General features: G+C 40.7%; 1 protein-coding gene across 1 annotated transcript in view; it reads right to left on the reverse strand.

Annotated features, from left to right (window-relative positions):
* Aatf (apoptosis antagonizing transcription factor) overlaps positions 1-14,850 on the reverse strand; it is a 96,450-nt gene that overhangs the window by 11,752 nt on the left and 69,848 nt on the right. The window contains exons 10-11 of the mRNA XM_027426414.2: positions 13,994-14,074; positions 9,381-9,452 (exon numbers count right to left, since the gene is read on the reverse strand). Coding sequence (XP_027282215.1) covers positions 9,381-9,452; positions 13,994-14,074 — 153 coding nt within the window. The remainder of the gene's footprint in view (positions 1-9,380; positions 9,453-13,993; positions 14,075-14,850) is intronic.

A 14,850-nucleotide genomic window follows, 5' to 3' on the forward strand; every position in this document is an offset into this window, starting at 1 on the left:
TGCAATCCCCTTTGAGGGGGAACGGGAATTTAAAATTGTGAGGCAATGCTGAAACCGTGGCTACAGAAATGAGAGCTGCAGCCAGGAAGCCCCATGTTGAAGGATTTATCTGCTTGTGTCCACAGTTCCATTAAGAAGATGTGCTTTTATCACTCTCTATCCTGCTTGGAACCAAACTTCAATTTGACAGTTCAAATTCTCTACAGTGAGAGGCCAAATAGCAGCAAACGGGAAAAGCAAAGACACAACAGCAGTATTTTTCTTTTCAAGCCAGCTTTGAGAGTCTGGACCAAGTCTCAGGCTTGAACTTTAGAATGTTCCTTTTGTACTTTCTGCTGTTACTGGAGAAAGGCCTGGATCTCCGGTCTGTGCTGGGTGCCATCTTTAATGATGATATATGGGGGTGCTTTCCCTTCAGCACTGCTGGGGGAGGTCAGGCGCGTGGCAACACCCGCCTGAGTATCAACAAGTGAATTACAAACTATGTCAATCCGAGTTAATGCAAAGCTGTAATCCTCTTTAACAGAGATCAAATCACTGCCGTGAGTTATGTTTGCTCTGCAATCTGATAAGGAAGAGAGGGAGCGACTAATAAAAGAGTAATGGGAGCCTTTAATGACACTGGTAAAAGGTAGCACCAGTTAGAGAGGGCTCTTGTTCCACTGATTAGATCAATGTTGCATATCTGCCCAGACTTGCTTCACCTGTCAGAATAACCCGTGTCTTCTTAGGAGATAAGCAGCTTCGGAGAAAACATCTGTATTTTAACCATTCTTGCCTGAAGTTCTTACCCAACAGAAAATTCTGTGTCTCCTGGGGTCATTAGCAGATGAGCTCTCAATGCCAGGCAAGCTACAGCACAAGAGCTCATCAAGCCCGCTCTATTGAATAAAAGCAGCATAGTAGGTAGACAGCTTTAAGAAAGCCGGAACTACGGGCTGGGGACAGGACTGCCCTGGGGACAGGACAAGAGAGTGGTAGAACATGCCTGCATGTAGGCTGCAGAGCCATACACAAAAATGGCAAGTGGAAGACAAATTGCCTGTAGGAATTCTATTATATCACGGCACCTCAGGAGCAACATGGCCATGATGTTGACAAAGCACTTTACAAGACAGGCTTACATTTGTACACTTCTTAAACTCCAGATGTAAAACAACAATGTGTTCAGTACACAGTACTTATCATTACAGGGTCCTTCCTCTCCTTGTTCTTTTTAAGGCCAGCAGCTTTATACAAGTGGGAAAGGTGATGTTTTATTGAGGGGGAGAGGATGAGGCTGTTTCTAAGAATTTGGGTTTTTTGTTTGTTTTGTTGCAGAGGAACCAAGCAATTCTAAATGTTGCCATTATGTTTGTAATAAGACAAAGTTACACAGAAAAAAATACCATAACCTGCATTTATAAGGGTCAGTGCCAGAATCAATATGGTGGGAGAACCCTCTTAGAAGTGGCAGCAAATGCAGCCATGCCACTTTTCTCTGGCCAGTACCCAGCTGACTGACATTGCTTAGCCCACTGTCCCTGCCAAGAGCAGAAACCAGAGTCAGTGCAGCTTGGCCATGGACCCTTCTCAGCAAGCCTTAGGGTCTTGCCAAGGGCACATGACTGACCTCTACCTGCATCATACAACAAGACCTCACACCTTTAAAGTCTGCCTCCAAGTGCCTAGCATAGACAGCAAAAGGCAGCTCATCTCCCCATCTCCCAGTGCCTTGCCATCAGCAGTGGCAGAGGAAGGTCATGAAAGTTTAATGACCACAGTAAACTCCCTGGGGTCAGTACTCACATCAGGAGAGGTGAGCTCTGCTTCTCAAAATCCTTGACCAGCTCACAAAGACCTCTGCCCACAAGCCAGAGGGGAAGGGAGAACTTGCAAAGAGCGGCAGCACGTGCCTATTCTCCTAGGCGCACAGCTAACTGTCTTTACAGACCCACAGGACTTCCTGCCTCCAGCAGACAAAACAGACTTGCTCAGTGCAGTGTGGCAAAGCCAGGCTTGTTTTCAGACTCATGGTAACCCTTGTGCAAACACACAAAAATTCTTTCAATTCTGGAAATGTATACCAGACACATGTGTCTCCCTCAGAGTTGGAGTACACACCGACTGGACTTTAACTAATAGAAGTGCCCTGAAAGCACTTAACCCAGGGTCCAAAGTGAACCTCTCCCAAAGGGTATGGTGACATACGAACTCAGCTGGGTTACTTTGCATTTAGAAAGGTTTTGTTGTTGTTGTTTTCTTAAATAGATCACTTGAAGACAAAAATTCCTAGTGTGAGAAAGGAATTTGTATCAGCAAGAATTAACTAACTACTCCACAGGGGACAGGATGGGGATGCCACACTGCCCTTCCACAGACCACTAGGATATCCAACTCCCTGTGCTGCATGCCCATTCAGTCCAATCCACCCAACACAAACTGGATAGGGATATGGGAGAGTCAAAGAGGAACACTCAGAGCCCCCAAACCCACTGGGTATGAATCCAATTTAGGTTTATTTGCAAACAATAACCTGGAGCTAAGGAACACCTGCAGAGAGATGACAACAACCCCCAGACCTGGATCAACTCAGAACTGTGGGGAGCTGCTTCTGGGAACAAAACATCAAGAGCTCAGGGAGTTCTGAGTTGCCTAGCTACATCATACCCCGACTGAGGAGGGGAGCTTGAAAAGAGGTAGCTAGGTGCCACAAAGTCAGGTCAGGGTAGAAGCCACCAGGGAGAGACTATCTTTCACTTTGCACACTTCAACAGAGGAGTATCAGAACCTTTCTTCCCACTGCATCCATAGTTCATATTCATAATTTCAAAAATGAAAATAACTTTTTGTTGTTGTTGATACAAACCAATACAAGCTTACTGTAGAAAATTCAAATACTACAGACACACAATAGAGTAAAAGTACCATTTTCTTCACCCCCAACCCCCAGCAATAAACATCAAAGGCTTCTCACCTCTTAATAAGATACAGCATGAGTTCTCTCCTAGAGTAGGTTAAGAATGACCTAGAGGCAGGAGAACTGCAGCACCACTGGTCTTTTCACTCCTAGTCATCCTGTCCCTTCCCCACTGGTGATCACTGCAGAGACACTCTCTTCATACTTCACAAACTGTGATACAGATGCACCAGGATACCATGTACCTGCTTAGTGGTTTTAACTTTTACAATTTATTCATTTTATTTTATGTGTGTTTTGCCTACATGTACGTATATGTACTATGTGAAAGTTCACACTGCATGCCTGGCACTGGTGGGGTTCACAAGAGAGCATTGGATACCCCAGAAATGGAATTTCAGATAGTTGCTGGGGGCTGAACCTAGGTCCTGTAATAAGAGCAAAGAGTGCTCTTAACTGCTGAATCATCTCTATAGCTCCTTAGTTTTTTGTTTAAAAAATATAAGGAGTGCTACAAGCACTTTCATCAGACTGTCCTGGAGAGTTTTGCATGGCAGTAAAATTGGTTCAAACTTTTTTGTTTGTTTGTTTGTTTGTTTGTTTGTTTGTTTCTTTCTTTCTTTTTGCTGCTTTATAAATGTTGGGTACCACCAATATGAAAATCTTCCTATTTATTTTATTTATTTATTTGGTTTTTTGAGACAGGGTTTCTCTGTGTAGCTTTGGAGCCTGTCCTGGAACTCACTCTGTAGACCAGGCTGGCCTCGAACTCACAGAAATCTGCCTGCCGCTGCCTCCCAAATGCTGGAATTAAAGGTGTGCACCATCAAGGTCCAGCTCAATATGAAAATCTTAAACTTGTGCTTTGTTCTGTTTTCAAAGTGCTGTGAATGGAACCTTCAGGGATGCTAGGCAAGGGCTGTATGTACCATTAGATGCATCCTAGCCCCTGAAATCTGAAACTTTGAGCACCAACATGCTGCTCAAATAGCTGAACAGTGTGCCACCTTTTCAATTTCAGATTTTCTTATTCAGGAGGCAATTGGTAAAGTCTATGCAAATATCCCCAAACCTGGAAGACTCCTGAATCTTCTAGTTCTGAGCATTTTGAGTAGAGATGCTTGAGTCTAATGATTGGCAGAAGTTTATGCAAATACTACACTGTTTATACATAACTGAAGCCTCTGCATTGGTACCTTCCCCACAGATTTGTAGGGAGACAATTGTTATTGCAGTGGTGGGTTCTGATGTCTTATGGGAAGAGTAGGCATCCTGAAGCCAGTCTGCCATATGTACTGAGGGGCCACTGCACTGTAACATTCATCCAGTAGTATTCTGTTTTGTGTCTTTGAATGCCACTGTCTCCTCACACTGCCTTTCCTCAAGTGAACAGTTTAGGTTTTGTTAACGTACAAATAAAATCATTCTTGCCAAGAGTATGAAAGAACAGAGGTTTAAACAGTAGCTTTGTTTGTTTGTTTGCTTGCTTTTTGTTGTTGTTGTTCTTTTTTCTAATGATTTTGAGTTAGAGAAGGACTTTATAAGCATGGTACAGGGACCAGAAATTGTAAGGGAAAATGTTAATAAACCTAAGCACATGGGTCCCACTGAGAAAGACATCAGAAACAAGATCCATAGGCAAATGACAAAGTACAAGTCAGACAGTGCTCTACGGTGACTAAAGTATCTGCAGCCTCCTCATATCCCAGTATTCACGGGAAGCATGTGTCAGCATGAAGGGTTCAAAATTATACAGTAAAAATGTAAAGAAACGCAAATTAAGATAACAAGATATCAGTTTTTTCTTTTGCTGAAAACATTAAAAGGGTTGGTAACCTGCAATGATGGTGTAAGAAGCAAACTTTCATGTACTGTCATTGAATGTTGTGACTAGCAAATCCTTTTGGATGGTTATCGATTAATGTTTAAGTGTGTGTGTAAGGAGCTTTTGTTCTATTGCAATATTGTTTATAATGTTGAAAAATAAATAACCATTCATTGGGAACTGGCTAAATAAAACTTGATGAAATTATAAACAATTATTGAGAAAGAAGTAGAGTTATATAACATAATACTCAGTGGGAAAGGTAGCCTACAGAACACTTATAAGTCTATTCTGAGTTAAAAAGATAAGCAAGTTGAGTCTCCAGTATTCAAACAATATAAATGTTCAGTTCTCCGGCCACAAGACCATTGTCAACTTCCTTATCACAAAGCTATCTGACTGGAGAAGGATGCTGGTAACCATAATCCAACAAAAACAGCAAACACCTTTATTCTCCTGTAAATAGAGAATGCTACAGGCCTGCTGCCCAAATGACACAATGCTAACCCCTTCTCCTTTGCTGCTCTATCTGAAGTAGCAATGCAACACAGACCTGGTCAAGGGAATACAAGAAAAATGTTGCACAACAGATTCTAGGGATGCTTGTACTCAAAACAAGAGCTCACAGATATGGCTGGCACCATTCTTTCCTTCTCTTCCTGTCTCAAGCAGATGTTAGGTGACTAAAGCTGGCAGCCACCTTAGGACCACAGGGGTCTGGAGAGACCAAGAGATGTCAGCTCTAGCATCCCTAGCTCTGGGAAGAACCCAGGCTGATTTGCTCTGCAATTAGTTCCTGTATCTTAGGCATCCAATATCAAATGATTCTAATGGTTGCACTCATTCTGAAACACTTTTTTGTTTGTTTTGATTTAAGATGAGGGTCTCACTGTATGGGACAGACTCATCTTAAATTCTTGATCTTCCTGGTTCAACTTCTCAATGCTAGGATTATGGGTAAGTACCACCATGCCTGACTTTTCAAATAATTTGTAAGTGTAGCATGTAATACATCATCAAAAGGGATACGTATAGATAAGATCCTGAAAAAATAAAGAACCTCTGGAGTACTAGATAATATAAGAAAAATCCAGGGCTAGGAATTCAGCTCAGTTGGTATGGTACTTGCCTAGCATGCATGAAACCCTGGGTTCAATCTCCAGCACTGAACAAAAAATGCATGGTGGTACACACCTGTAACCCCAGCACTCAGGAGGTGGAGGCAGGAAGATCTGAAGTTCAAGGTCATCCTCTGCCATATATCAAGTTTGGGGCCAGTGTGGGATGCATAAGAACCTGGAAACAAAGGAAAAGAAAAGGAAGAAAGGAAGGGGGAGAGAAGGAAAGAGGAAGGGGGGGGAGAAAAGGGAGCTCCTAAGAAATGGAAAACTGGACTCTAAATGGTTTTATAGTAATGTATTCAAAAGAATTCATTACTATTCTTTACTCCCTGAGCTAATGATATAATCTCAAGCTGGTACAGTGGGACATCACTGTAATGCTGATATTCAGAAGTTAGAAGCAGGATACTTTTTAAGTTCAAGCTACTCACAGGAAGCCTGATTCCAAAATAACACCTAGCTTTCTTAATACATTTTTCTATGTTATTCGGACAGGAAAACAAAGACACAATTTACCTTTCAACTTTTGAGACATGGTCTCATGTAACCCAGGCTAGCCTCCAACTCACTATGTAGTTGAGAGTGGTCTTAAATAATTGTTGTGTTTTTGGATTTTTTTACATTTGTTATTTTACTTTAAGTGTGTGTGTGTGTGTGTGTGTGTGTGTGTGTGTGTGTGTGTGAATGAACCTGAGTGCAGATGCCCTTAGAGGTGTGTGTGTGTGTGTGTGTGTGTGTGTGTGTGTGTGTGTGTGTGTGAATGAACCTGAGTGCAGATGCCCTTAGAGGTTGAGACATCAGAACAACTGGAGCTAAAGTTAGCATTACAGATTGTTGTGAGCCACTTGATGTAGGTGCTGGAAACTGAACTTTAGTTCTCTGCAACAGTAGTATGCGCTCTTAATTGCTGAGCCATCTCTCTAGCCCTCTCCTTTAATTAATTAATTTTTGGCTGTTTTTTTTAAAACAGGACAGCCCTGGCTGTCCGGGAACTCACTCTGTAGACCAGGCTGGCCTCAAATTCACAGAGATCTGCCTGCCTCTGTCTCCCAAGTGCTGGGATTAAAGGCATGCACCACCACTACCTGGCTCCTTTTTAATTTTCCTAAAGTTTTTTTTGGCTTTTCGAGGCAGGATTTCTCTGTGGCTTTGGAGGCTGTCCTGGAACTAGCTCTTGTAGATTAGGTTGGTCTCGAACTCACAGAGATCCACTTGCCTCTGCTTCCTGAGTGCTGGGATTAAAGGTATTCGCCACCACTGCCCGGCTTAATTTCCTTAATTTTTAACAAGTGTTTTGCATGCATGTATCTGTGTCACATATGTACCTGTGTCCACAGAGGCAACAAGAGGGTATCAAATCCCCTGGAAAAGCTGTAAGCCACATGTGGGAAACTAACCGGGACCTCTAAAGCACTGAGTCATCTAGTCTAAGTTCTTTTTTTTTTAAAGATTTACCTTCATTTTTAAAAATTATGTGTATGTGTGTGTACTGTGTGCCAGTCATCCGACAAAGTTGCTGGGAATTGAACTCTGGTCTTCTGGAAGAGCAGTACATGCTTCCAACCACTAAGCCATCCATCTTGTCACTGGTTACTCCATCCCCCTGAATTACTGATCCTTTCACCACCACCTCTCAGGAGCTGGGATTACAGGTGTGAATAACACTCAGCTTTTCCTTTGGAACTTTCAAATGATTAGATCCAAAACCACTAAAAAGACATAGCTAGGCAGACACTTCCAAAGCACTTGAGAAAAATGTGGTCACAAAACAGATACAAGTGCATATAAGATTATCTACAAGCTGCTTTGTATTTAAACAAACCAAAGGATAAACAGCCAACTGTGTTTGCCTACATTTACAGATCTACTATTTTCAGGCAAGAGGCAAAGTGATCTAATGAGGTTTGGTAGCCAGTCAAAAGACTGCACGTGACTTGACAGACACCTGACAAAGCTATGCCAACCTACAGTTAACCAGTGACTTCACTTGGCAAATGTTTATCCTAAAAAGATTACCAAAGCATTATTTGTGATAAAATAATATGCCTACTAGTCAGTGAATAGCTAAATGATATATTATAGTCATTTGAATTTTAAAAATTATTTTAACAACATAAAAATGCTCACAGGCTAGGCAGATCTCTGTGAGTTCAAGGCTAGCCTGTTCTACAGAGTTAGTTCCAGGACAGCCAAGGTAACCCAGAAAAACCCCTGTCTCAGAAAAAAAAAAAAAGAAGCAAAAAACCAAAAACCAAACCAAACCAAACCAAAACAAAACAACAATTTTAGAGCAAGCACAAGGAAGGTACTAAATAAGCTTTGAAAGGCCCAGGATGAGGCCTGCCTGGTCCATAGAGAGTTCCAGGCCAGACAGGGATATGTAGTGAGACCCTATCTAAAAACAAACCACCAAACAAAAAAGAGAAGTTTTAAGTATCACATGCCAAAGAATAAGGAAATAAAGAATGCTGGAGTCACACCAAAAGGACACAAGCCAGCTTGAGGGGCTTCCATGAATCTATATAATTTTAATATCAAGATAAACTATTCACTGAGTAAGATAGGAAAGCAGGAGTCCATGTTGCTATAAATAAATCACTCAATGGTAGAAACACAAGAGGAATCTCTTCATTATAGTGGAATGCAAATTAATAAACAGAAGAGATAATACATCCCCCTCTTCTACCCCCTTCTTCAATGGGAACTCACTATTGCAGCCCTGGCCGGTCTAGAACTTGCTATATAGACCAGGCTATCCTTGAACTCACAGAGATACACTTGTCTCTGCTTTCCAAATGCAGGGGGGAAAGATGCATGCCACCATACACAGCGGAAGAAATTATTCTTAAAAGATTGTAAACCCCTGTAATCCCCTCACTTAGCAGAATAAGACAGAAGGATGAGTTTGTCTTGAGTTTCAAGCCAGTCTGGACTACAGAGTTCCTAGCTAGCCTGAGCCAACAATCTCAAGAAATAAAAAACAAAACAAAACAAAAAGTAATAAAATAAAGCACTTAGGATTAAAAGCAGGCAGATCTCTATGAGTTCTAGTCAGCCTGGGCTACATAGTGAGACCCTGTCTTAAAACAAATACTAATAAAGTGTTGTCTCCGGATAACAATGAACACCCATACTTTCCCTCTATATATGCTATCATTTCAGCTTTGTGAATACATACTGTAATCCCCAACAGCAGCTTCCACAAACACAACAGAAGCTACACCTCGCCTCACCGAGTGCTGCATAGAGCGCTTATGCACAAAGCACACACACAGAGCACTGATTGTGGATGGAGAACTCAGATGACCCAGGCAGGTGGACTAATGCTGAAACAAAACCAAAACACTAAATGGCAGTGTTGACATTCATGGAAATTTTGATTTGACTTTATAATAATCATGGGAGTAAACACAGGACAAGGACCTTGTCGCAATGCCAACGCCTGATAAAAAAGAGGAGAGCAATAGTCTGTAGAACTGGTCAATACCAGTTTCTCATGAAGCCACTTGAGACAGACAAGTAATCTACTGCTCACCTGGCATCATCATTCATTGCAGTGTGGTCAATAGGTGCCATGAAACTCAGAAGCTTGCTGAGGACATGAAACCTAAAGAAAGAAAGAAAACAGACAGCAACATTAGTAACCATTAACTCAACAAAGAAAACAGTCCACTGGTTGAACCCCATGACTGATCCCATGGACTTGGGTTCCAGAGTGGAGTAGGGGAAGTCCACAGGCACTTGCAACTCTATTCTCTCTTTTCCCCCTTAATGCAACAAGAAACAATCTGGTAATAGAATAGTGAAAATGACAGCTCAACATAGACACATTTAAATCACAAGTAAATAGGCGGGGGAAAAAAAGATACATTTGTGTCCTTGAGCATGCATATATCTCAAAACATCATTCCAGATAAAAGTCGATGAGGATCCAACTACCTTAGTTTCTTCCTCTGTGCATCTTAGTTTTCAGTGCCATTAAGTCACCTACTAGCAAGAGGACTGGCAAGAGAACAGGCAATGCCAACACTGTCACTCACTGGTACTGTTTCTCCAAGTCAGGAAAGACTCCTACAACTCCATCATCGCCACAGAAACTCTGCTGGGTCTTTCACAGTCCTACCTTTAGCTGAAGGAGCGCAGCTAAGTTCTGAACAACTTTGAGGTCAATTTTTAGCTTGAGATGTCATGAAATTTAAGCACCTGTACTTCCCTGACAATATATCAAAGGTATTTTTGTGTGCAGTCCTTTGAAATTTCCAAATAAAACAAACTAACTATACCACTTAATACAAATCAAATTGCTTCTAAACTACCAATAATAAGTATCTACATCCATCTCAATTAAAAATGCCTCTAATAAAAAAAAAAATTAGACCTATCATCAGGAGGATCTCTGAGTTTGAGGACAGCCTGGTCTACAGAGTGAGTTCCAGGACAGCCAGGGCTACACAGAGAAACCCTGTCTCAAAAAACAAAAAAACAAAAAAGACCTACCAAAGGCTGTGTTAAATTTAACATATTCAACAACAACAAAAAACAAAATAAACAGATTTTCTCCTTGTAGTATATATTACCTATTCTCTTTGGAATATTGGGGGCCATTCTAGACTCCTCACAATCTTCACATAAAGTCACTATGAAATACTAAGTCTTTACCTGAATGCACGTTTCAGTCTACTATTTCTTTCATCTAGCCCTAGCTTTCATAAATTTCTAGTCCATTTCCTAGTTCACAAACCTCTAGACTGTTTTTCTAAAACACAAGTGTAATGACAATATTCCCCTGCACAGAATCTTTAAATGCGTCACCATCATCTACAGAATAAAGCCCAAATTACTAGCATGGCTGTGATCTAGCATTCACCTAAACACTAAGTCTCACTGCCTGCCACTCCTCCATGTTCACTTTAAGCCTGAAATTCCCCAGATGGCCCCCACTGTCTCAAACAGGCAAATATTTGTACAAATATTACGCTTTTTGCTTTCAACTGGCCTAACTAGTCTCTCATGATTCAGTGTGTCTGTGGCACACTGCAGTCTTCCTGTGTAGGCTGCATGCCTCAATGCTGGGCCAAGATTAAATATTGCAGCACCCACTAACAGCAAGGCATAACCCTTACTCATAAGTAAGGTCTACCTACTTTTGCAGACTTATCTACCGACTACAGTCCCTCTTATTTTTAACATTTAGTCTTGTTTTGCTTAAAGCATGTCTCTTAAACAGGTGTTGTCAGAATAAGATTTTAATGTCTCTGAATATTAATTTCATAAATTAAGATAACAAAACAACTTCTATTAAAACAAACCCCTGATCTATGGACATGACTTGCCAAAGAAGCATAAATACCAGAATTTGGCTACTCACCACCCATGTAAAGGCTGAGCAGGTATAGCTGCTTACTGCCTGTAATCTTGGGTTAAAAAGGCAAGCCTCCATAGCAACCTGGCTAGTTAGACTAGCTCTGGGTTCAAGTGAAAAATCCTGGCTCAATATAAATGATAGAGAGCAACTGAGGAAGACACCCAGTGTCAACCTCGGGCCTCCATACACATGTGCATACACACACATCCCCACATATACATGCATGCGCTCACACACCACCCCACAATACTGTTTTCTTTCAACCTGATGAATAAAAATCCTGATCAATGTCTTTGATATGAGGAATAGCCTCATGTTCTATGTCAATTACCATAACAAAACAATTACCATAACTTCCTTTCCAATACCAACCTTGACTTTTCTTTTTGGTCTAAGGACTGAAAGAAGAGCCTCAGCATTCTCAGCAAGCATACCAGTGAGCACTACTTCCAGCCCCAGGTTTTTTTTTTTTTAATCTATGCTTTGCTTACAGTCACAGAAAATCCTTATCCCTTGATAAACATTGTAGTTTTCTCATCATTTTTATCCAAGACATTTTCTGACTGACTACTATCTACAAGGCCCTGCAACTGGTAGTGAGGTTTGAACCATCTGAAAAGATGAAGTAACACCTCTCATGACCTCAAAGGGTCCAGACAGGTCTTGGCTCTAACAATTTAAAAATTCACAGTAATATAATAATGTAGAAAATTTTCCTTTCTCCTCCCTCTCCTTTTTAACTTTGTAGGAAGCAGGATCTCTCACTGTGTGGCCCCAGCTGGCCTCGAGCTTTTGATCCTCCTGCTTTAGCCTCCTCAATGCTGAACTTACAGGTTACACCATCACAGCTGGCCTCTCTCAATTTTCTGGAAGAACATACATTTATTTCCAATAGAAATGCTACTAGATAAACGTAAGCGAATGTTTACTGTGTACCAGATATCTACAGTATTTCACTTAATACCCATAACAAATCTATCAAGAAGGGATTATCTCCTTTAATAAATGAAAACAATGAGGACTAGAGAATAAAGAACCAAAAAAATATGACCAGAGTCAAGACATGAGCCCGTGTCTTCCAACTGCTCCTTCTGGAGAAACTCCAGTAAACTACAGTCTTATACACAGCCCCAAAGTTCATTTAACCTAACAATAAAGAATGAAGCTGTCAGTTATAACATACTGTTAGTAACATCCTTTAAATCCCTGTGGAGAAGAAGGGACAAACAGGTACAGAAAAAGGAATGGAACTGAACAAGGAAACAAGCACGAGGGTGGCAGACTGACCCAGCAGTCTTGGAAGAATGACAGCAATTGCAACAGCAACAATGGTGACCAATATTGTCACAATACAGTGCTTATCAGGAACCTAGCACTATTCTGAGAGCACCACATAACTTCTTCATCAGATCTTACTGCAAATTGGTTCTGAGTGATTATCACCCCCATTTTACAAATGAAGAAATAAGCATAAAGAGTTTAAATTCTCCCAGTGTAAGCACCAGTCACTGCCAGAGATGGAATCCAGTAACAGCATTCAGAGAAGCACAAGAACTGCATATTTCAACATAGGAGAAAAGTGGGAAAATTCTAACAATTTAGGCTGAAATGTAAGAAAAGTGGCAGCTCCTGAATCAGCATTTCCTAGTGAATCTTGTTAAATCCCAAACAAGGTAAAGTGATTATGAAATCTGCTTTTGTGAAGTTTGTTTTCTCCCTCGTCTCAACAAGGTTTTGCTAGTAGCCCAGGCTGGCTTCCAACTTACAATATCCTGACTACACCTCTTAAGTGTTGAAGTTAAAGGCATGCATCATCTGAAAATATTTAAAAGTGAGACAGATCCATATTTATCTAAAGGAAATCTAGTAAGAGAGGCTCTCTAGTAATGTAGGATTGGTTATCCGTCTAAAACCATATATAGATGTTTGTGTATGTATCCATACACACACACACACACACATATATAAAGCTAAATATATGTTTTTTGTCATGCACCTGAACTATTAGCAGATTCTTTGACATTGAGGTTTTGTCAGATGATATTACCCCACTCTGGCCCCAGGATATAAATCTAAAAGTCAGTTCCTACTCTCTTGCTGTTTTGTATCTGTATCCTTCTTTTTAAAACATATATATCTATTATTATGTATGTATGGATGGATACATGTGTACATCTATGTGAGCTCAGAGGGGCATCAGATCCCCTGGAGCTGTCTGATACTGGTGCTGGGAATCAAACTTGTCTTGTGCAAGAGGAGTGTGTGCTCTTAACCACTGTCTGTACCTTCCTTTAGACTTATTACTAGCTCAGAGTGGAGCATTTTCATACATCAAAAATACTTCTATTTTCCCATTTTTGTCTTTTTAAAGCTAAAATAATCACCTTCCCTTTGTTTTCTAATTATTTCTTTCAGGAAACTAACTAACTTTTATACATCCATTGACAACAATAAAACAAACATTCAATAAACTGTGTTTCCCTTTTAGAGTAAGAAAACAGGGTTATAAAAACATTTGCACATCATTTTGTTATGTTATCATCCATAAAAACAGAACTGTGAGCAATGGGTGTGGCAGCAAATGCCAGAATATCAACACTCAAGAGGCTCAGGCAAGAGGGCTTTTAGTTCAAGGTCAACCTGTCTCAAAAAAAAAAAAAAACAAAAAAAAAAAACCAAAAAACAAAATTGAAACTAAAATGGTCGGGAGAAAGAAAGACAGGACAATCAAAAGAAAAGAGAAGCAACAGACACACCTTATTCATTTGCTTCCGAAAACTTACCGAAGCTTCCTTCCTTTGCTGGCTTTTCTATCTACCTTCTTTCGGATCTTGCTTCGTAATTTCTGGATTGCAAGCCACTGCCTGGGAAATTCACAAGCCATGTTATGCATCATCACCCATAGAAACAGTTATGAATATTGACAAATTGGAATTTTTCTCACTAACAACCCTGCATAAAGAAATCACCAACCTACATCAAATTCCTCAAGATAGTCTTGGGCCAAAGTGACTAATCAATTGGAGAGGATTTGTGCAATGGTAAAAAACTGAAGGGCAGCTGGGAAATTCTACAGCAAATCTGGTTAACAATGCTCCTCAGTATCTGGAGTTGCTGTGACAAGCACTCAATCTGCCAGTCTTCAGGAAAGCCCACAGAGCGTAAGCCACTTGGGTTTCCTCTAATGTTTTGGCTCATACATAGACTCTCAATACTGCAAGTGCTGGTTGGTCTGAAAGCATCAATTCATTTTTATTCATATTCTCATCACCCTCCCCTCTCTTACAGCTTCTTAAGACTGAATCTCTCTATGTAGCCCTGACTCTCCTCGAATCTGCTTCTACCTCCCAAGTGCTAAGGTTAAAGATATGTACCACCATACTTGGCTCAATTCTCTGACTCTTATTTTCCCTTTTCTATACTCAACATTTTTACTTCTCCTTTCTAATTAAAAATTTACACTTATTTATTTATCTAGGTGTGTGCACTCATTTATGCATGCCCACACATACAACAGAACATGTAAAGAGGTTAGAGGACAACTCATGGGCGTCTCCTTCCACTTTGGGGATTCTGGGAACCAAACCTGGGTCATCTGCAAGAGCAGCAACTCAGATTATCAGATTTGGCAGCAAGTGCC

Source organism: Cricetulus griseus, chromosome 7 (genome assembly GCF_003668045.3).
Source record: "Cricetulus griseus strain 17A/GY chromosome 7, alternate assembly CriGri-PICRH-1.0, whole genome shotgun sequence".
NCBI classification, from domain to species: Eukaryota; Metazoa; Chordata; class Mammalia; order Rodentia; family Cricetidae; genus Cricetulus; species Cricetulus griseus.